This window comes from Spea bombifrons, chromosome 2 (genome assembly GCF_027358695.1).
Source record: "Spea bombifrons isolate aSpeBom1 chromosome 2, aSpeBom1.2.pri, whole genome shotgun sequence".
Classification (NCBI taxonomy): domain Eukaryota; kingdom Metazoa; phylum Chordata; class Amphibia; order Anura; family Pelobatidae; genus Spea; species Spea bombifrons.
The window spans coordinates 26,632,353-26,655,634 of record NC_071088.1 but is presented as its reverse complement, the minus strand read 5'-3'; the positions used below and the strand labels follow the sequence as shown (position 1 = coordinate 26,655,634).

General features: G+C 37.3%; 1 protein-coding gene across 1 annotated transcript in view; it reads left to right on the top strand.

The window, feature by feature from the left end:
* The first annotated feature begins 563 nt into the window (after positions 1-563).
* The window catches only part of ELN (elastin), a 43,672-nt gene continuing 20,953 nt past the window's right edge, over positions 564-23,282 (top strand). Inside the window, exons 1-16 of the mRNA XM_053455867.1 lie at positions 564-691; positions 12,583-12,657; positions 13,376-13,417; positions 14,316-14,348; positions 15,626-15,757; positions 15,922-15,981; positions 16,481-16,525; positions 17,034-17,075; positions 17,694-17,735; positions 20,816-20,857; positions 21,616-21,654; positions 22,086-22,160; positions 22,481-22,513; positions 22,622-22,684; positions 22,993-23,040; positions 23,175-23,246. Of these exons, the coding sequence (XP_053311842.1) occupies positions 613-691; positions 12,583-12,657; positions 13,376-13,417; positions 14,316-14,348; positions 15,626-15,757; positions 15,922-15,981; positions 16,481-16,525; positions 17,034-17,075; positions 17,694-17,735; positions 20,816-20,857; positions 21,616-21,654; positions 22,086-22,160; positions 22,481-22,513; positions 22,622-22,684; positions 22,993-23,040; positions 23,175-23,246 (922 nt within the window). The 5' untranslated portion in view covers positions 564-612. The remainder of the gene's footprint in view (positions 692-12,582; positions 12,658-13,375; positions 13,418-14,315; positions 14,349-15,625; positions 15,758-15,921; positions 15,982-16,480; positions 16,526-17,033; positions 17,076-17,693; positions 17,736-20,815; positions 20,858-21,615; positions 21,655-22,085; positions 22,161-22,480; positions 22,514-22,621; positions 22,685-22,992; positions 23,041-23,174; positions 23,247-23,282) is intronic.

Genomic DNA, 23,282 nt, shown 5'->3' with positions numbered 1-23,282 from the left:
TAACCCCACTGAGCCAAAAGACTTCATTCTCTCAATACGCTACAAAGAGAACTTTTCTTGGTTTGGTTTACATCCTCCCCAAGGCAAAGCACTGCTATACACCATAAGAAATCTTAAAACACTAGACGTTCCTGTTCTTCTCCTCTGTGAGTCCTGCACCTGCACATTTCCCCATTGCAATAAACGGGATGAGTTCATTGATAAGTCTGGAAATCTTTTTTTTTTTCTCGATGTACAGCCGAAGAAGTAAAACTTTGATAAATTCTCTGTGAAGAGAAGGAAGAGACAGACAGACAGAGAATACGGAGAGACAGATAAACACAGAAAGGAGAATTAGGCACCCCCCCCCCTCTGGCTCAGCTCCCATGTCTATTTCAGCCAGAATAAGGTAACGTCAGCCAAGAAAAATGAAAAAAAAAAGGAAAGAAAAAAAGAAACAAAACAAAATAAAATATTCCCCCCTCCTCTACCAATAATCATAGGGGTGGGGGGTTGGCTGCTGGCAATGTTGGAATTACGTCGTGTCTCTTGCCGCCCCTCCCTCGTTGGGGATGTGAGCTTAGCGGCGGGATAAAACCCAGCATGTGTGAGGGGACGGGGGCATTGTGAGACATGGAGAGCATACGGCCTGCCGCTGCTCTGAGGAGCATCTTCCTGCTGCTTGCCTTCTGCCATACTACTCTGCAAGGAGGTAAGTGGACTTATACTTTGCCCTCTGTCTGTTATATATGCTGTGCCCAGGCCTGGCTTTGCAGTTTAAAGCAAGTTACCCCATTCTGCGCTTTAGCATTTGCTCTAAGCAGAAATAAGACAGGTTGCTCTGATGAGCATCACTTGAGCTTACCTTTTTGGCTTCAACATCACTGCCATTATCTAGAAGACAGCAGAGAGAGGTACGATAGCAGAAGTGATGGATCCACTTTGTCCATTGGTACGCTGTCAGAGATAGCCATCATCATTGCAATAACCTGTTTAGTGCAGAAAGTCTGTGCACCTTAATGTGACGAGTGTCCTTCAGTACCAGTTTTGAGGAGGATACTCCATAGCATCATGTCACAGTGTGTGGGAACCTTAATGGGTGATGGATGCAGGCAAGCTGTTGTAACACACAGAGAGTCAGCAGAGTGCCAGCATATGATTTCAAATTAATGTAGCACACACCCCTCTCGAAATCCAACACCCCTTGTGTTTTTCTTATCTACAAATCCTCCGCTGCTACACTGATTGGAATAGCAGCTATTCCTGGTCTATGCAGTGCTGAACACCTTACCTTACAAAAATTAGGATTTGACCTCACCCCTTAAGTATACTATACACTCTCCAAAAAAAATGCTGTATAGGAAATCACACCCTGCATGTCGACACACTGGATCCTGACACCACACTGACCATACCAAATGCCAAGTTCCCACCATAGCTCCACTGCACATCTTATCACAACCGTCACCCCAGACAAAAGTATAAAGATCTCACATCAATAAAAATGAATGTTATGACAGATATTCAAACTAAACAGATTATTCTGGCTGCATAAAGATATTTGAATAGCTTGTGCCCTGAGAAAAGGGTACCTGTGTTAAAGGTGCTTCTGTAATTTAACCCTAAGTGATGCCATACAAAGCACAAAGGGGTATGTCCTATAATATATACCGTATATATATATATATATATATATATATATATATATATATATATATATATAATATTTTGCATTATTAGAGCGAATAATAATAAAATGGATTGTACATTTCCTAATATAATAGATATAAGAGGTTGTTTTAGGTCTTATTCTAACACAATGTACAATTATTTTTAACTATATGGTGCTATAATCATTAAACTAATGATATCTGCCCAGATTTGACATATCTGATACCACTTGACTTGACGTTAATTCATTAAAGTTTTACCTAGATAGTAAGTGGGTAAGTAAAGAGCAATAGCACCAAATGTCTGTAAGCATATAACGCATGCAATATCTGAGCGGTTAATATTTTTTTACATTTATTTCCATTAGTCACTGTCCATATTAATATATGCTCTCACCCACACAAAAAAACATATATGCATAAACTACACCTGCAACACTCAACATTTACATTAACACACATTTGAACACTGTGTCCCAATCTGATTCTTCCATACACTTGATCTCCAAAGCTCATTGCTTCCCACAATAAACTGTGGACATCTCTGTGTATTAATATTCCATAAAGAGATTGCTACACCTAGAGACATGGATAGTTACATGGAGGAATGGCTATACATTCCAAAGTATGAGAGGCTTCCATATTGCATGTAAGCACACCTTTCTCATACATAGAGGACTACTGTCAACAATTGAGTGTCTTAGCAGGTACCATAAAAATAAGTCACAACCCACCTCCGCAAAATCATTTTAGCAACCTTATAAATGGTCATCCCGAAATGCTTGGGGTCTACCATCAATGTCTCATGTATTCTGTACATTTTCACATTAATGCTGGATTGTGAATACTGCAAGCTTTTTATATTCACTACACTTAATGCGTATTGGTCCATTTGGCTTAAGTAACGTAATTAGCTCTGGTGACATAATGTGATCATTTACATAAAGGCATGTTTGTTCATATTGATTAATTTGATCGCAAAGAACATACTCTTGTTGGCTTAGATGTCTTCTAGTGAATCTGGTTTCCATGCAGGTATCTACACAATTCAGACCTTTTGCACAGTGTCTGTGCATATTCAGATCTTTTGCACAGTGTCTGTGCATATGGTCGTGTTTGGATTCTTGGCCACAGTATACTCTGGTTTAGCTGCACACTATGTGGAACTGCAATAGAAATGTAGTATGTTGATCTGTTTCACCATAGAATCCAGATGTTTTCTGTCAAGGGAAGCAAAAGCTTTAACTCACAAGTGAAAGCTGACACATTCCCATCTGACACGAAAGCAAAGGCTGGAGCCATTAACGCCTTCCTTCCTGAAGGGACCAGCATACCTACAGCACAGATCTCCCATATTATTATTATTTATTGTTTTATATACCGCCATCATATTCTGCAGCTCTGTACATTGGGAATGACAGGTCTAAACGTCAGAGGGTTAATAGAGAAATGCTTTATATGACAGCAAGAACGAAAACGTTTTAGGCATTCAACCTTCCAAATGCATGTGTTATTCAGAATAAGCAGTGGAATATGGTTTTCCCTATGGCATACTAGGTAAATAAATTGTTCATGATCAGGTTCTTCTGACAATCACGCTTAAAGATCCATAGATATAAGGCAAAACTTAACTTATGTTAACACTTGCCACCTGTTTAACACACAAGTGTTAAGGGTTAAAAACGAGCATCAGTAATGTAAACCAATATGTGTTTTGTAGAGGCACTCGTTTTAATGGATCTGTGTTTCATGGTTAGTGGATCATTTCTCCTGAGGCTTCTATAGCACGTTCAAAGTTCATGCATTTCCGCAGGGTCAACACACATATCACGATCAGGTTGAGATGCTGAAAAAGGTTTCCTTACTTGGCTGGGTTTAATAATAGTAATACTGCACATTGTGTTAACCCTTTGCAAAACATATGACTTACTTACAGTCATTGTGCTGCTTACTCGCCAGGTAAGAAACCTAGGTAATAGAGAAGTTAAGGTTTAGCTATTATAAAGAAGGCTAACTCTAAACACTGTACAAATTAATTATATTTGAAGATAATATATAATTACTATACAATATATTGAAGCCTTTTGTCCAATATTGAGTCATGTCTAAAAGTTGAATAAACTTTCGGGACCCAGCACATGCCCTGTATACTACTTGATAGCAAAAATTACTAAAAGTGCTGCTGGCTCTTTGTGCTAGAAAGAGCTTAGATTCAAACATAAGGCTAGGTCTGGAAATAACCACAGCAGCAAAACATTATTCCGACGTAATATTCAATGGATCTGCAAGCTCTCTGCCCAGTTTTTGCTGCTTATTAATATCTTAGACTCCCTGGCGACAATTTTTCAATCTCCCGCTGCAAAGCTGGACTACATAAGTACCAAAAATCACTAAATTCATTCTCATTGAAGCTCAAACAATGTAATACTTTGACAGTTCTGCTCCATGTTTGCACCAGATTTGGATCCAGCAGACTCCGATACATGATCCTTCTCCCAGTTGTGCTTTTAAAAGATTTTAGGCATATCCTTTCCAGAAGATTTGGAATGTGATTTGGCAAGAGATTTTCTAAACATCACAACGAAGGAAAATATATTCGAGTAGAAAAAAAAAAAGTGATACATTATTAATCTACATTTTTGGGACAGGTTTAGTAGATGAGTCTCATGATAGCATTAAAACCCACAAAGTGATGTATATTTGCATGCAGTTTCGTACTGTTTTACTGCTAATTATTCTAGCAAATGTACAAATTGATATGATTTACTTTGAGCAAGATTCTTATGGAAAACATATTGTGTGGGGCTACATTTAGCCAGCAGAGCTATGCAATGTTGTATGCTTCTGTTATCTAGCTAGGTCATCATTATACAATATGGTGTTGGGTTTCCAGTTCATCAGCTCAGACCCCCTGTCAATACATTTAGCATTAAGCTCAACAGAGTGCTGACAGACCATATTAAGTTTATTGGCGAAACAAGCACAGCATGATGACAGTCCACATTATGCTGCTAGCTAAATACTAAACACTGTATTATAAATGCATTATGATGTCATGTAAAGTGTCACCGCGCTTCCACCATACAGTTACATGTTATGCCTTACAAAAGAATAGAATCCCAGAGTGATCATAGCACAATGTCACAATGCCCTACTAGAAACCTTACATGATTTCACAATGGACCCCAAAAAGTAATTATCATTGATGTGCATGAACGAGTACAGTGTTTTTTTAGAATGTAAATTAAGCTGAAAAGTGTAAGATGAAAAATGAATTCTGATCAGATTTGTGCTTCACAGGAAAGGACTCCATAGCTGAGCTATTGCCTTTCAATAACCATACTAATATTCAGATAATATTACACGCACACAAAATTAGCACGCATTCTGTGTTCTTATGTAATGAAGTCCTCCGTGTAGTTTGCAAAACCAAAGCTACTTATCTATGATATACAATAACATAGTTGCCATCTTTTGCTCCAGGTGTTCCAGGACATAAAGGGGTGGGGCCTAAAGTAGGTGGAGTTATGCAACAGAGCTGTTTGGCTCTGCCTACTTTAAGCTCCACCCCCTGCATTTCTGCTGTGTGTGTGTCTCAGACATAGACAGTTTAAACGCAATGCTGCCTGTGTAATGCATTGTGCATAGGCAATATTTTTATGCTGGGGCAGACCTGAATTTGATGGGACAGGATCCTAAAAACAGGACTGCCCCTTCAAATTCGGGACTGTTGGCAGGTATGCAATAATGCTAGCAATGCCTTCAACCTTTTTTCTTAGTAATCCAGTCCCTGCAGCAAGTGTCATTCTTTCCCACCAAGATGCAGGTTAAATGGATCCCACCTGCTGCCACTATCATCCAATGCTCTGATATCCATTAAAATACTTACATGGAGGAGAAAGGTTAAGAACACAGTATTTTCAAGTGAGCCTGTCACAAGGATAGAGCTCTGGCACATGCACAAGATTGTAAAAAGTGTGTTTTCAATTTTGCTAATCCCTCTCTTTGGACAAATTACTCCTTAAATCAACATTTCATTTAAATATAACTTGAATTGATAGCTAAATTAAGTTAGTTAATGCGCTTGGTAGCATTATACAAGAATTTTTTTCAGAATTACTATATTTTATAGCTCAGTATTCCTAAGCAATGCATAAAATATTATTAAATATTTTTTGCAGAATAATATAACCAACATGTATGTATTACAATATAGTCTATCTACATACTTGTCACGTGTCACATTGTTTGCATACTTGTCACTTGCCACCCCTCCTCCAGACATACCTTACTGAAGGAGTCCATCGTCTGTGTTCTGCACATCCTCTTTGTGGACACCAATATATGATGTCATATCCCAGCTCTCCATATTTGGTGGCACCACACAGTTACTTCACTGGTCTGCACAGACCCCTGAAGGCTGGGCCGGTTTCTTTCACCTTTCCAGCCAACCCATTGAGAGGCTTGGGAGGCCAGTTGGCCAAGGGTGGTCAGCTCCTGGTGAAGTGCTCCAGGAGTTGCTTCTCCCCCCAGACCTGCAGTCCTAGGCCTAGTTGGTCTCGTTATGTGTTCAGACACAACACTCCAGATTAAATGAGCTATAGTGGCATACAAAAGTAATTTAAAAAATCCTGATTACTTAACAAATGCTCAGTAAACAATTATATTTCAGTAATCCATATAATTAATAAAATAACAATTTACCAATCAGGCTTTTAATAGCAACTACTTCTGTTTCTTATATCCATTAATTTGTTTGCTCATGGTATAACAAAGCAGGCAAAAGAAAAAATGCCAACATGGCAATATGTGTATGTCTACAAAAATGCTAAAGTTTTTAAAGCACCTTAATAACCCTGTTAGCATGATGTGTAGATAAGTAAATAGACTCTTTGCTTATTGTTAAATGGGATCTTCTTGGCACATGCCTGCTTCTTTATAACACGTTGAGCATAGGATGGTGGATAGCACAGTATGGAGCGTCACATGCAGGCACTGGTTTCAGTCTGGCTTGATCTCATCTGCAGTGGCATATTGTAGCCTAGGCCTTCTGCCACATATCAGGGAGCCAGCTTACTCTATTGGGCAATCATGCTCAGCAAATATACCTTTCAACATGTTTCATCCACAGCATTGTTAAACACATACTCATGCATATACACACGTCTACACCAAAATCTCAATATGGCACACACTAACTAGGCAGACCTCACTAGCACTCAATGCATTCATTACATAGAATTTACTAATACAGTCACAATGGATACCACATTAACACACTACATACTAACAGTATTTTGTGTACCAATATGATACATAAGAAAACAAAAGAAAATATTGTGTTGACTCCAACAAGGCAACACTCCAGCTAATCACAATCAGATGGAAAATAACGGTGCTTTTAACCAAGGGAATTAGGCTGCAAATGCCATCTGATTAGTCTAATGCTTTCCAGTGCCAGCCTCTAATTTGGAATAAATTTGAAAATCCTCTTTCCATGCAAGAACAGCAAAACACCATAAAGTTAAGTAACTTAATCTCTTTTCATCAACAGAGTCTGTACCAAGTTAATTAGTCAATACTTACTAGAGTCAGGTTCCCTTCAGTCAAAACTACACAAAGCACCTATCGTGTAGGATTTTGAAGTATAAGGGGTCCTTCTACCAATAGGCTTAGGAAAAGCTAACCCTTGAAAAACCATTGTGTATCTTCCAATAAACATAATAAATGAGTGCAAGTGAAAGGGTATTTATGTAAAGTAGTAATTACACTATATTTAGAAATTAAATAATTTTCCATGCTAAGGCTGCGTTTCTGTTTTTAACTGGATTTATTATCCTGATTGTAAAAAAAAAAAGTTTAGTCTGAGCTGTTTTTATGCATATAAACTGAAATAAGAGAACTCCCTTCTTTTTATAATAATAAAAGTGGAGTAAAGCTGCAATTCCATATTTGGTTGCAGTTTCCACAACCGTGAAAGAATGCTGTAACAAAAAGAGAAACAACATAATGCTTTGGCTGAATTCACTATTTTCCTATTAAAACATACCACGGATACGCATTATATATATCTAACATAGTGCCGAGATGTTTTTTGACTAGCATTGGCAAGGTATTTATACTGCTGTACACTTGCCAGATTTGTGTTGTTATAAGTTTTATACAGACTGCTGACAAAGAATGCACTATTTAATAGAGGTATTTAGAAAATGTAAAGCGACCCATGACATTTCATGTAATTTTGTGGTATTTATGCTACATTACATCTAGTAAATAGAGGTCTTCACAATGCTCCATGTGCCAAGTGACGCTATTACAAAACTAGGAAGCACAACCAGATGTTTTTACAAGAGCAACCAGTAAAATAGAAAGGGCTCTAATATGTTTCAATGGCACAAAATTACATTTTTCTCATGTAAAACAAAACTACTTAGGGAGTTCCTAAGTATATATTATTACACTTCCTTTATTGCCTATCTGGAGAAGGTTCTGCTACCTTGGTGACATCATAATGTGCCAGGTGTCTACCAGATACAGAAGAGGGATTTAGGCAACTAAAATGAATGGAAAAGAGATGGTAAAGACAAACTTATAAGGTAAATAGAGCAACAGAAATGTGTCTGGGTAGCAAAAAATACTATTAATATATTAATTTACAGAAATTAGGAGTTGTCTTTTACATGGTGGAATTCCATTGCGTCCCATTTGGTTCTATCACAATTTAAAATTATTAGGGAGATCTAAGGAGTCCCAAAATGTCCCATTCAGTGAACTGGGGACCCTGTTAGCCCAATAGGGTAATCACTACATGGTGGTAAAGCATTTGTCACCCTAGCCTGTACAGGACATGCCGCTGAGCACAGGGGCAATCTCAACCAAGGGCCCTAAACCAGAGTGGCCTAAAACTTATTTGACCGATGCATTTAACGTTCAAGATGTAGTCCTGTTGAAAATACCTTCACCAAATGCGTCCATATTGTTCTAGACATCCCAGTGGCTAGATAGGAAAATGCAAGCTAAAAAAAAGACTTCTGTTCCTTGCCCAAACTCTTTAATGAATTGTAATTCTGGTAATCCTATTCCCTTTCCAACTCTGAATCTTAGTGTTTACTGTGGGTGTTAGAATGTTAAATTAAAGAGGTATTTGTCACAATTTGAAGTTACCCCACTAGATGTTAAGTGAAAAGGTTCCTTAGATGTTAATTACAACTGTTATAGTGAAGAGACATTCTATTCTTTCCTATCTAAGAAATCTAAGGAACCATCACAACATATACATACATATGTATTTCTCCAAAACAGTTTTGTTAAGATTTCGCAAACTGTGTAATCAAGTATTTTATTTGGTGTAAAATGAGCAATAGTGTGATATTAAGAAATATATTTTAAATAATAATAAAACATGGGGAGACATGAAGTGTTACCCAATGGAAAATACCCCTGAGTACATTCTAAACACACCAAAAAAAAACATTTCTCAGTGTGTGTTTACTGGGATTCCTTAAAACCATTTCTGCTTACATTTTTAGTTCTGAAAACTTGGCGTCTGTTCAGACGGGTCTTAGTCCATTTTGAATAAAGTTATGTTGTTTTTAGGTACACTTCAATGTAGGCGTAAAAATATTGGCACAATAAACCAATCCTGTCATTGCTTCTTGAGACCTAACAGTCACATGAACAGCTGCAACACTAGGAGTCATCCGTAAGCCTCTTTTCTGGAGAAATGGACGCAAGGCGGCTCCCAGGGCTGTCTCCTTTAAGTTCTCTTGCACAACTTATGTTTGTTGCACCAAAATGTTACCCTAAAACACTAATACTTCTCTTTTAATGTATACTTTTTGCCAATTCCATAGTCAACATGAATCTCATACCATATCACCCATTTCAGTATCAAGCACATCTATACGATAACAGTGTGGCTTTCTGTTTGAAAAGAAGTTTATGTGACTTCTTTTGTTTATTAATTTGTTAAAGCCATTAGAACATGATGAATGATGCCCCCCCATTGCCACTCTTCTCATTGAACCACCTGAGATCATTTATATGGCTCCCCTACTGCAGTTTGTTTACCAAACGGCCTTGGAGCCAGTACTGTTGCAGTGCTCCCCCACGGCCGGCGCTCTTACACTGAGATCTGGCGCTCATGTATCAGATACAGCACGCTCCAAATTCCTCTCCAGCTGAGATCAACAGTTCTGGAATTCTTAATTCCCCCAGGGCTCTGCTAATCAAATGCACACCTCTCATATGGGGCTGTGCTTATTTGTATTAACTCTGTCGCAGCTGAGGAACATCAGTCTTTTAACCCTTACATGCCCAAGAGGCCTTGCCAAGTTTTTTTAAAGCCCTGACAACACTGACCTAATAGAAGGAAAGTAACGGAAAATGTCCTAATTATACTGTACATAGTAGAATGTTCCAATTACACTGGGTAGTATATGGACACTAGGGGATTTTGAGACGAAGTGATCAACATTATATGTAAAATAACATGCCCATCAAAATACAAATCTGACCAATTAGCAAAAACCTACTTTGAGGAACATCTCTGCAGTCTCTGTTCCTTTCTAGAGAGACATATGGAGCATATTGAAATAAATCTATTTCCTCATACATTGGTCTGCAAAATATTACTTGATTAATCCTAACATGTCTTAAATTACTTGAAACCTTGCTAAATTAGATTAGAATAAATCAGAAGGGTTCAGCCCTTTAGTTGATGTTGAACAATAGTATTTTGTGTAATGAGGTCAAACATGTTACCAAGAAGAAGAAGAGATTCCTCAGTCCTGGGCCAGATCAGGATATTAAAACATATGCTTTCCCACATTCACCTACTCTGAAAGACCGAAGAGAATCAGGGGATTCCCATGATAACCATGGATTGACTCAATAGACAAGCATGTTTTTACAGAGCAATGATACTACGTATCTGTTGGTGTTTAATGAAGTATTTACAGGTTTCATCAATTTATACTACCCTATTTAACCTTCAGTTCAGCAGTTATGCTCATGCATTGCACCTACACAAGTTTAACAAGATAATGGGTAATGATTTGCTTTGTTTTTTTCGCTTCTTGGGTAACAAAACTATTGCAAAACACAAAAATAAGCAATGACATACTATTTAAATGTTTCTACCCAAATTGGAACACCACTTTTATCTAGGAGGATTTTTTTTGTACGCCTACTACAACTACTCATAGGAAGAAGGAATGTCTCCTTGGAAAGACTGGAAAAGACTCAAGCAAACATATTTCCTAGCATCACTGATTTCCAACATATCAAATATGTCTGTTCATCCGTTGGATGTCTTTATAATGACGTTACACTCTAAGAACAGAGCAATTCCACATTTTTACAAGAAACACTAGGTCATGATTGTAAAAGGCACCCAAAGTATTTGTTTGTTTTGGACAGAAAAATACTCATGGATGGTGTCAGTTAACCCAGGGTATACACCACCAGAATGGATGTGTATGGATCTGATATTATACGGAAATCTCTTGTAATGAGATTGCTATGAACAAAAAAGAATGTACACTTTGAACAATGGACACATACGGATTGACATATTTTGTCAATCCCCGGAACCACTGTCTGTTTTTATTTCTGTTTTATGGATTACGACTCTCTTCTTCTTTGTCTGCTTTTCCAACCGACGTAGAGAACTCTAATGTCCCCATAGATTATATGACTACACTTTTTTACATGTTGGCCCAACACATTTTTCCCAAACAAATGATTTATATATGTACAATGCATATTGCTGATCGTCATGACTTGGGGCTTTCAAAAATAAAGCTCGATCAACCTCACCCTCTTTTCCCAACTGCACCTAGTGGTAAAGAAGGACTACATAAAACTTTTTGTTTTATACCACTTGATTTTTTACAAAGTTTTATCGCATGCTCTTTTTACAGGTACTCTTACAATTACTAAAAAAATTCCTAAAGAAAATTATTATACTGTTTTTCCAAGGGACCGAGCTTTATGTAAAATAACAAGAGAGAACACTATGTCTACCATATGTTACCTACTTCTTTGTTAATGAAAACACCCATACTTTGTGCTTTTCAGTTTATGATCATTATAATCATTCTAGACATATCTAGTTTATTTCAGAGAATTTAAGATTTGTTGCAGAAACCTAAGGATATCTCTTAACTCCACCCATACAATGGCTGTCTTAACCAAATCAACAATAATCAGCAACTTAACAACAGGGTAGTCACTTCATGTGGAAGAATATATATATATATATATATATATATATATATCCTGAGAAAGTTCAAATATCTGATCTCATATTATGGACATAAGGTGGATTTCTAATACATGAGACTTACTTACGTTAATCTGTAAATGCCGTTACATAGGTAAAATTACAGTATTTACAATTGTTATTGAATAGCTACTCACCTTGAAACACACATATGGAGCTTGTATCATTCCAACCAATAAATCAATTAGTTTAAACTCTGATCTAAATGTAAGAAGATGAAATAACTATCAGGGGTACCCTGCTGCATTCCCGTGAGAACATTTCAATCCATCACTATGCTTGATCAGCTTTGTTTTTTGTGTATTAGTTTTCGCTAATGCAATTGTGTAAAAAAAATAGGAGATATCTTTTAACTTTGTAGGTATGGTTTCCTCCACACGCTTATAAAAGGTCTATTCAACTCAGTCCTCCAAGATTCATTTCCTGCCAAAAGTTTTGGACCTCACTAATGAAGGCAGCTAATCAATTAATCAAACATACATGTATGTGTTGGCCTTAAAATCTGGACTACTAATGGTCTTGAGGGATAAAAGTTGGAAAACCATTAAATAATTCATTGTTCTGCTGGATTTTGGCATAGACAAGATGTGTGCTTTTAATTTGCGTGTTTATTGCGGGCATGCGTTAACATTATTTCTCCTTTCACAGGAGTGCCTGGTGCTGGTGTAGGAGGCCAATTTTTTCCAGGAGGGGCAGGAGCAGGGGTAGGAGGGGTATATCCAGGTAAAACAAAAACTGAATTTACTAAATTGAATTATGCAATGTATTACATTTATTCTATACTAGGAGATTCCATAGTGCAATTGCCATGAGAGAAAATCAACAATAACATTTAAATTGATAATATACAAAGAGTTATACAAGTCAAGACATACTGGCACAGATGGAGAAGTAGGCCCTGCTCTTCCGAACTTACAATTTATTAGGAGGTTGAGGAGAAATGAGATGGAAGAACAGGGAATTTATGTGTGACAGAGGTACTATTATTGTATCTTGGGGAGCCTTTTAAATAAAGTCCAAATTAAAGGACCGGCAAAGAGCGGCAGGGTGGGGAGAGGGTTAAATGCATATGGGTGTCATACACATACAACATGGCAAAAAGCAATAGGAAAGGCTAGGTGATAGACATAAGGGTGTTAACAATAAAGGAAATCAAGGTTAGGCAAAATCTATTGTCCAGGGCCCTGCAGAATCTTAGTCTACCATCTATTGCCAAATATCTGTGCTGGTTGGTTTGTTAGGAATGTGGAGTTGGGTAGAGAAACCTAACTTTTTATGATATGGAGGAAGTGGCAAAGGTAAGGTGAGTCCAAATCCATCCTCTCAAGTTCCATAGTTAAATGTCACCAAAAAAAGAATCATAGTAATAACTGTTTTAGGAAATCTCTGCGTAGACAGCGGAGAACTCCAGATTGAAGTCTGTTTTCTCTTTTGATGCTAGGGACTGGATTGGGAGGAGCTGGTGTACCAGGAGCAGGTGCAGGTCTGTATCTTATTGTTATTGTTCTCCTTGAATTTTGAAGTCACACTACTTGTTTTTAATTTCTATAATTCTTTTAGCAAACATTTATATAACTACGTTTCTCAGCTGTTTCGTGTGTGATTGTAATTTTCTCTCTGGATAGTCTTCTTGGTGCTGATTAAGGTATTGTGAAATTTGCCCCTGAAGCTCCCCTTGAAACAGCCCAATAAAATCCTTTGTAATGTACGTTTTTGGGGATACAATAAGCAGATGGGAAGTTCACTGAATTCACCGTAGCTTCTCTTTTTCTTCAATAACTGAATATTCAGAAGAACAATCCTTTGATTGTTCATTATAATCTACACAATGCAATGCTGAGGTTCTCTAAAACTATGAGGAAATGCAACAAATGTCCTTGAACAGTATTTATTATTAATTATTATTAATTTAACATCAAAGGCATTTCATTCTTTGCTGTAGGGTTAACCAGAGTGACATTCTAACAGAGTTAATATATATATAATCCAGTTAAACAAATATACAAAAATCAATATAGATGTGTTGCCTCCATGATTGAACATTTCTATCACTTTTTCCTTGTGATAAATTTATGATTCATCCAACAAACTCCTAATTTCATGTAAGAACAATTACCCTACTCCAAAAAATCACGTTACAATCATAGATAAATGAACGTTCACCACTGCCCTTTCCTAATTTTAAGTAGTTTTATTTTGTTTTGGAACTATACTAGTCTGTATGAGCAGACCCAATAGTTTGGCAGTAATGTTTTAAGGAGTATGAGAACAGAGATATTGTGTGTAAGCATGACTAGTGCTGTTGGTATGGATCATTGTGTACGTTAGTATGTATTTAATTTCATTTTATAATTACATTACATTTTTTTCATGTCACCTAGGCTTATATCCTGGCGGAAAACCTCCCAAACCGGGTAAGAAGAATTGTTTGCTGTATTAATATTAATATATAATAGTGACCATAGATCCTGATCAAACCTGGAAAACTACTTTACCACTAACTACCACTAGCTACCTAACCAACATCCTATAGGATTACACTAAAATCATTGCTCCTTAATGTTACTTTACTTTTTTTAAGGAAAATATGTTTTTTTTAAAAAAGATATCTGGTCACTTGCCTTCAGTATAAATTTTCCATAAGTATTTCCTTTTAAAGTCAAGGTCACTCTTGATTTATTTAAAAAAATGAGAACTTCCAATAATGATCGACTATTAATAAGCAACAGAGATATCTCTAAAAATACTAAATTATAATTGTAATTAGAAACACATATCTAAGCTTATAACGCACGCACTTACACTGTAATATTCCCAAACGTTTGATCGGAGAAAACGTAAAGTATGTGTTGCGTGGATACTACATTCCGGCCAGCATTTGTAGCTCAGCCAACAGAAACACATATAACTTCAAAATACAAAATAATGGATTATTATACAACCCTCCCAACACATTTTGCAATGTCCACAGATTATGGTAGTAAAATCAGTATTTCCCCAGAGCTCTGAAGCAATCTCCTTTTCATTCTGCGCTTTTCAAACATCTGGCATTTTACTAATGGGATGAGGTTCACTAAGCAGTGTGCCTAGCTTGGCCAGCTGTGGCTCCTGTACTTTCCAATGTTTGTCTTCACCCTGAGTTCATAGGCTGAATAGCATGTTGGCTTCTGAATTGAACATCTCCTCCTAGTATAATTAAGCATTATAAGTTCGACACTGTTCAAAATATTTAATACAGTGATGTTTAAATGTTTAAATTAAACATTCATCGAGTTCCCCATGGTGTAATTCAGAAAGAAATATGTGTGTAGAATCCAAACTATCCAACATGGATGCTTTCTCTCTATCTAACAAAAAATGGACAACCTTACATGGAACTTGTAGATAGCACCAGGAATCCAACAGTTGACTCTTATAATACTAAATGTACAACACTGAATATTCTCATCAGTTAGAGGATACTTCACTTTGCAAACCAAATAACTCATTCATTATTACATGAGAATGAAAAAGGATTGCTATGAAGACCTTACAATTAATGTTAGTAGCCAATAGGTAGTTCTGCATTTTTGGGCAGGTTGTCTGCTTTTTGTGATGTATCAACAACAACAAAAATGATATATTATTAGACCTATCACCCTATTTACCTAAATACGGTAATGTTCATGAGTTTTGTGCCTCTGGTTTCAAGGTGTTGGTGGCCTCGGAGCTGGTGGCGTGGGTGCTGGAGGCTATGGTGCAGGTGGTCTTGGAACTGGTGTCTATGGTGCTGGTGGCGTAGGAGCTGGTGGTCTAGCAGCTGGTGCAAAGCCTCCAAAACCAGGTTAGATATGTCTATTTAAAAAGTGAACAAAACTGCAAATCGGCTATAATTACATTTAAAACCCCTTTATAACTTGCCAGTCCCATGCATATTGATCCAGCCATTGTAATGCATATTAATGGAGGACTTATTCTGAAGTCGTATAATTTATGGTGCTTTTTCAGGTTATGGAGGCCTTGGAACTGGTGTAGGTGGTGTTGGTGGTGTCGGTGGTGTTGGACCTGGTAAGCACAGTAGATTTTCAATGAATTGGCCACATGGGGCAAACAATATTATATTAGATCTAGGTTTCAACTCCAGGTAAACAACCATGGATTCTGTAAGTCCTTGCCTGAAAAGATGTAATTTAACGTGTTTTTCATTGAGTTGGCTGAAGATGGCATGTCCAACGATTGTGACATGTGGACCTCCGGGCTTGGAGTTAAAAATAATGGTTTACATTATAGGTAGAACCTACTAGATATGTATATTGGCAAACAAATAGGTTGTCTAGTGTGCGACAATATTATGTTGATAGAACTATAGAATTATCTGCTGCCTTCACACAAGCATTAAAGTCATTCATTTTAGTAACCATTGCAGCATTAGCACAAACCGTACATAATCATAACCTGAACATCCCTTTATGAATTGCCAGTCCCCTGCGTATTGATCTAGCCATTATAATGTATATTCAAGTAGGACCTATTCTGAAGTGTGTAATTATTTATGGTGCCTTTTCAGGTTACGGAGGCCTTGGAACTGGTGTTGGTGGTGTCGGAGGAGTTGGTAAGCACTGTAGATTTATCAATGAATTGGCTACACCTAACCTGTTCTGTGAGGCAAATAATAGTCCTTAATCCGATGCCTGAAAACAAGTAATTTAGTGTGTCATATAATCAGATGTATGTGCTAACGATGGTATATTCAACAATTGTGACCTCTGTGTGGAACATAAGGCCTGGAGTTGTAAACCAATGGTTTAGATTATAAGTAGCAAATCATAGAAATGTATATTAGGCAAACACAAAGTCCCAGTTATATTACAAAGAGCTAGCCTACAACAATACTATGTGGGATTTTGCATTAAGAAAGCATTGTAGTAAGTATTTGCTGTTATGGACCATTCACCATAAAGTAAAGTTGTCCCTTGCTGGGGTGTTTTGCTTTAAGCAAGTATATTGGATGGTATGATTAATTAATGACAAGTAAATATTTGACTGCTAAGTCTAGAAGAGACATCCTTCATGGGCTTTTGTCCAGGATGGTTTCAGTAATAGTACGGGTACGTTTCCAGGTGCTCCCGGGGCTCAGCAGGTAGAAGCAGAGCCGTCAGAAGGTATGATAAAGAAGCTGCACATGCAAAGACACTGTGCAGATGACTGTGGTTACACAGCTGTAACGGAGTGAACGTTCCAAACGATTTCACTCCGGCTGATACTAACAAACTAATTTAAATTGTTTTTCTTCAATTTTTATCAAATTTTATCATTATTCTCTGTATTATTATAATTAAATGATATGCTACCCATCGAATTTAAAAGTCAGAATGCACTGTTTTAGGCTATTAATGGATTGTACTCTTCAGAATCCAACGCTTTTAATGCTTCCTCACATATTATCACCCACTGAAATGGGTAAGCTTATGCTTTTAGCTCCGTTAGCAAAAACTATAAGACTGTATGATATACTCTATATTTACTGTATATTTCATCATATCACGGGTATTTTTCCCAGCCTGCATATTTTTATTCTTGATGTTGCTGTGCATCCTTATAAGAGTCTCAGCATCAAGAGGCCCACTAAAAGCTGAGGGTTGGTAGTCTACATCTTCTGTAAACACCTAATATTTCAACACAAATACAGCAGAAGCAAAATGGCGACAAGTCATTAGACAAGAGACATCCTTCATGGACATTTAACATGAATAACAATAATAGTACGGGTACGTTTCCAGGTGCTCCCGGGGCTCAGCAGGTAGAAGCAGAGCCGTCAGAAGGTATGGTAAAGAAGCTGCACATGCAAAGACACTGTGCAGATGACGGAGTGAAAGTTCCCAACAATTTCACTCCCAGCTGTTCCTAACAAACTAATTTAAGATAAAACATTCAAATGGTTTTTATTCGGCTTACAAAAACCATTAATCTCTGTATTATTACTTATCTGGCTTCAAATCTAATCTTCTAAATGATATGCTACCCCCAAATTTGCTATTAATGCTATGTTCAGTTATACTCTTAAGAATCCAATTTGAGAAGCTAACCTGAAAAGCTCAAAGTGTTAATTTCCAAGCTGCCATATGGGAAAAGTGAGAGCTCTCCAACTGGAAAACATTGTCCCTGATTTAAGATTTCTGTAGCTTCCCAAGGACTGTCAGATGGAATTCTTTGAGCTCCTCTGGCTTGTAAGCAACATGACATATTTGTTGTGTGAGTGGAAGAGTGGGGAGTTCAAGGGTATTTAAAATGGGGCAGATATCCCTTAAGCACTGCTCAGTATTTTTGGCAAACTCCTTAAGAACTTGTTATATTGTTTGGAAGAACAAAAGTCCAACAATAACGAGACTTGCAATTAAGTGCCTCATTTCATTTCACATTAGGAACTGTTAGAATGGGTGAAATTGCAGAAAACATATGCATTATGAAAAAAGATTTCCAAGAAAGATCTTTTTTTCCCATCTATTGAAACAAAATTAATCGGTTAATTACCGATAAAGGTTTTTTTAATGTAACCTATATGAATTATTAAAAAATGAGGTGTAGCTTCCACCAACAGAGCCACCAACATCTGGACAGCTTAGATCTAAAATACCCTAGCCTTATTTTGTGCAATTATTTTTGTTATTTCTTTTAAAAAAAACGGGAAAACTCTTTTGTCTTATCTTCATTGCTGGACAGAAAGCTGTTCTTGCTACATGGCCTCATCAGCTGTTTTTCTTTGACAGTGACGATGTGCCCGGGTAAAACCCACTGGCCATTTTTCTGAGGGATACACGTACATTTCATGTGTTGCTGACAGGCACAAAGTGATGCTTTGCGGAATCAGTTACCAAGTCACACATCCCTCATACAGCCGGACCGGGCTTGTCGTGTGCTGGTCAGCTATGTTGGAAACGTTTATGTGCTCTGTGAAAAATGGACCTTTGCTGTCACCCTAGTTTTGCCACCTCTTGCAGAACAGAGATAATGAGACACAGATCTCTAAGTTTTGGGGCTCTGTCAAACTCTTCTCCAGTTTTAGTTCAAGATTGCTCCGCAGCTGGCGGATTCAGCCTATTGATAGAAGGATGTCACAGAAACCATTTAGCCAACAGGGACTTCAAGGCTGCCAGCTGTTTTTAAGAACAGACAGCATTAGGGAGAGCCAGAAGATTTTGCTTTGATTGTATCCCTTAAGCACTGCTTCTTCCAGATGTGAGAGGAGTGTTGTCTTGTCTGGACACAAAATCAACACATCATAGATTTTAAATATTAATAGTCCATCAACATGTAACATTAAATTGCTAAGTTTCGGGGGGGGTTTCCTGCCTTGGAAATGCATGGAAGCATCTCATGCACCCCACCCCCCCTCCATCTTATTAACATGCTGAAGATGTGTTCAGCCGATCAATCGATCCAGGAGGCCTTAGTATTATAAAGGACTTTAATATGCATTCTTCACTGTTGGGGCTGTACGGGACACTATCACAATCTACATAGCGTTTCAATAATAATATAACTTATAATAAAAGTTAAATATACAAATAATACATTGGCCTCCCATATACCAAAGAATAATAATGATATGAGAAGCACTATGCTTTGTGCATAGTTGACTTCACTGATTCCTTAATTAAATGGGCAATGGCAGCCCTATACCGTATTTGAATGTCACATAGAAAAAAGTTCTTAGAAATCCATTTGAAGTGTGCCCTAATGGTTTTGGAGCAGTTCCATTTAGAATGGTGAGGGGTGACATGATTACTTAAATGGTCAAACTGTTTAGAAAACGGAGTTCTGTACTCTGTGTTACACAGCCATTAAATAATCTCGATATTTTCAAACTTAATCTGATAAACCTTAGTAAAACAATGTTATACAAAAGAAAATTAAAATGCATGTTTATTCATCCCAATAGAAAAAACATTGGAAATGGTTAGTCAGTTCATGTTGACATCAGCCTTTGCCATTGTGGACTGTTTTTCTTGGCTATTGCCTGTTTCCTGGCTTTTATCTTGCACTTACTTGAGCGCATTATTTTAAATCTGCTGTAATTATTGGGCGAGAGCAGATCATTACACTTCTTGAAAGAATTACAAATGTGTGCTGATAAAAGGATTCCGTATTACAAACTGTGGATGGAATTCAACGAGAGCTCAAATCACAGTATTAACCTTTCTTCCAAGAAGTCAACAATTACAAGAAGTTAACAATAAAGCATTAATATCCCCTAACTCCAATAGCAATGACAACATAGATCTATCCATCAAAGTGTTCCGATGGGGAAATTAATAGATATATAGTTAAGCTAGCTAACTGTGAAAGACCACCCTAAATTTAGATGGGGAGTAGCAGTAATTAAAATGGAAAGGCGCTAATCTAATAAATCAAACAACTTAAAACAAACTGCTTAAAAGCATGCATTCTGGGACAAAATAGTGTTTACTTAACTGGACCCTTTCATTCAGTTAAAAGAGCAATGTCTCGATTAAATATGCTACTCCGTTACTTTCACAGCAGATACTGTCTCCTGGCAGCTCTGTCTCACCTAATCCTCATTGAACTATTGATGGATCCATTCCAGTAGAGCGGTGCGCTAAACTCCGGAGCAAACTAATGGGCTTTTAATGAAAAATGTTAAACATGTGTAAACTGTGTGTGCATGTATGCCTGTACCTTACAAAGAAGTATATTATGTGGTTCTGCCATTGTCGTAAAAAAAGAAGCAAGTTAATTGGTGATCGACACAGATTGTATGAGGATTGGGGTTGGCTTTATTTAATTTTACAGGTTAATGCTGTATCTGTATACTTAATTATCTTTGTTACAGTCAAAGAAACTATATTGGTAAGTCTAATATTTTCCCTGATCTTTCTACAAGGTGGTGCAGGAGTTCAAGGAGTCAAACCAGGAAAATTGCCAGGTAGGAACAATTGTTTCTAAATGAGCTATTTCTAGTTAAATGCTACCCCGTAATCATTTAACAGCAATTGCACAACCCATTTGGTCTATAATGCTGTAATTTGTGTTACTGTGCTGTCACTGTGATAGGAGCAACAATACCAGGATTGTACCCAAGTGGAACGGTGCAAGGAGCGCTGCGACTTCTGTATAACTTTGCATGCTTTTGATACTTAATTACATTTCATTTATTTATTAGAGCTACGGCTGATTCTGTAGCAATATACAATATACAGTATTAACAGTAACATTAACATACGTCAAGACATACGGGTACAGAAGGAGGAGAGGGTCTGCTCTTGTGAGCTTACTATCTATTAGTAGGTGTAGGGGAATAAAACAGAAGGTGAGGATAATTTGATTGCAGTAAGGGTGATGTGGAGGAGTCGGTGGCTGCAGATCTCGAAGGTGGGGAGATGAAATGGTTTCAGGATACAGTTTGAGGACATTAGGGTAGGTAGTATGTTTCTCTGAATACATGGTTTTTAGTGGTCATTTCAAGTTACAAGCTTGAGTGGAAAGTAGTGATAGTAGCTGTTATCTATGTTCCTGGTATTCTATAGATCACTCAATATGTATTTGGGGAAGATTCAGGTAAATAGATGGAGACATTTAATGTAGACAGTCTCTGTGGCCCTTTAATTCCATGAGTATTTTATGTGGTTTGGGCCCCAAAAAATTATTTAAAATTATATTACATATATTATACTCCTTTTTCAGGTGGAGTTGCTGGTGGATATCCTGGTGGTCTTGTACCAGGTTAGTGCTATTTTAGACATGCCTATTATACTTGCTGTATTATTTTGACAAACCTCAGCATCCTTAAACCTTATTAAGACACCTAATTATCCCAAGCATGCGTGTTTATCTCATTCTTGGCTCCCGAGTAACTATATTTTGCTAACATTTGTCAAACCCAGGGATGATTACAGTTATTGGTGATTGGGCCAATACTCTCAAATAGCCAATTTACTAATAAAAAGTTTCAATTAGACCTACAGGTCTTGTGCCACATGTCTTTTTGTTTATGTACTATACACATCTAGCTTGGTGTGTGATTTGCATGTATGTTTGATGCTATATACTGTAAATGGTGTTCAAGGTGGTGATTAGGCAGCAAGTCTTCACAGTGCCCAAGTATTAAAATGATCAAAATCTTTTACATGTACAGTATTTTGCTCCTTTTCCAGGTGGGGTTCCCGGTGGAGTTCCTGGTGGAGTTCCCGGTGGAGTTCCCGGTGGATTTCCTGGTGGTCTGGTACCAGGTTAGTGCTGTCTAATGCCTATTATTCACACAGTACTATTTTGCCAAACTTCACCATTCTGAAACATTATTTAGACACCTAATTATCTGGAACATTTCTTTATCTCCTGAGTAACATTTTATGGCTCCTAAATTACGCAAACATTTGTCAGAGCAAGGGTTTTATTGTGGATTTGCTATGATAACACTTATTAATGATCGGGGAAATAACCTCAGATAGCTAGAGAAAACACTACACAAGGCAATGATTAGGCAGCAAGTTGTCATGGTGCAAATATTAAAATATAAAAATTAAAAATGTATAATTTGCTCTTGTTGAAGGTGCTGGTGGAGTTATTCCAGGAGTGACCACAGGTAATTTATTAATTTGGATGCATGTATTTGTGAACGGTGGTTTGAGACCATTGTCTCCTAATTCTCCAATGCCAAAACACTAATACATCTATCTGTTTTCTCTCTCAGGAGTAGTAGTTCCACAGACTGGTGGCCAGCCAGGAGCAGGAGGAAAGCCAGGAAAACTGCCAGGTATGTGACTTGGGCATAGTTACCACATTTGAAGTACTTAAGGCATATTTATTTTAAATGAAGACCCAGTATTAACAAGCGTTTTACATAGGGTTTGTTACATATCTAATGTGATTATTTTATTATATATTCTCTTTATTATGGTATTAAATTATTTTTACTGAAAACTTGGTAACCCTACAAAGGTATCCACCAAGCATGCCTTTGGTAATGTGATTTGCATTTAGTGGTGTCACTGAGCTGTGTTTCAAAGTTTTAATATTTAAGTGAAGAAGACTTTGATCTATAGTTTCATGTGTCCTTGACAGGTGCTGGAATTCCCGGGGTCTTCCCTGGAGGAGTGTTACCAGGAACAGGTCAGTTATAGTGTTATACATTAAAGCTTTGCTATTGCTGTACTATAGTACCCTGCCTTATTACTGCAATTGGTAACTCATTCAATTTGTAGTTATTATTGTTTATTAAAAATGAATAATTGCTCTTATTACAGGAGTACGATACCCTGGAGTTGGTGTTCTTCCTGGTGTGCCAACAGGAACCGGAGTGAAACAGAAAGCGCCAGGTTTGCCCTTCAAGTTCTGTTCTTCGTGTCAGCTGT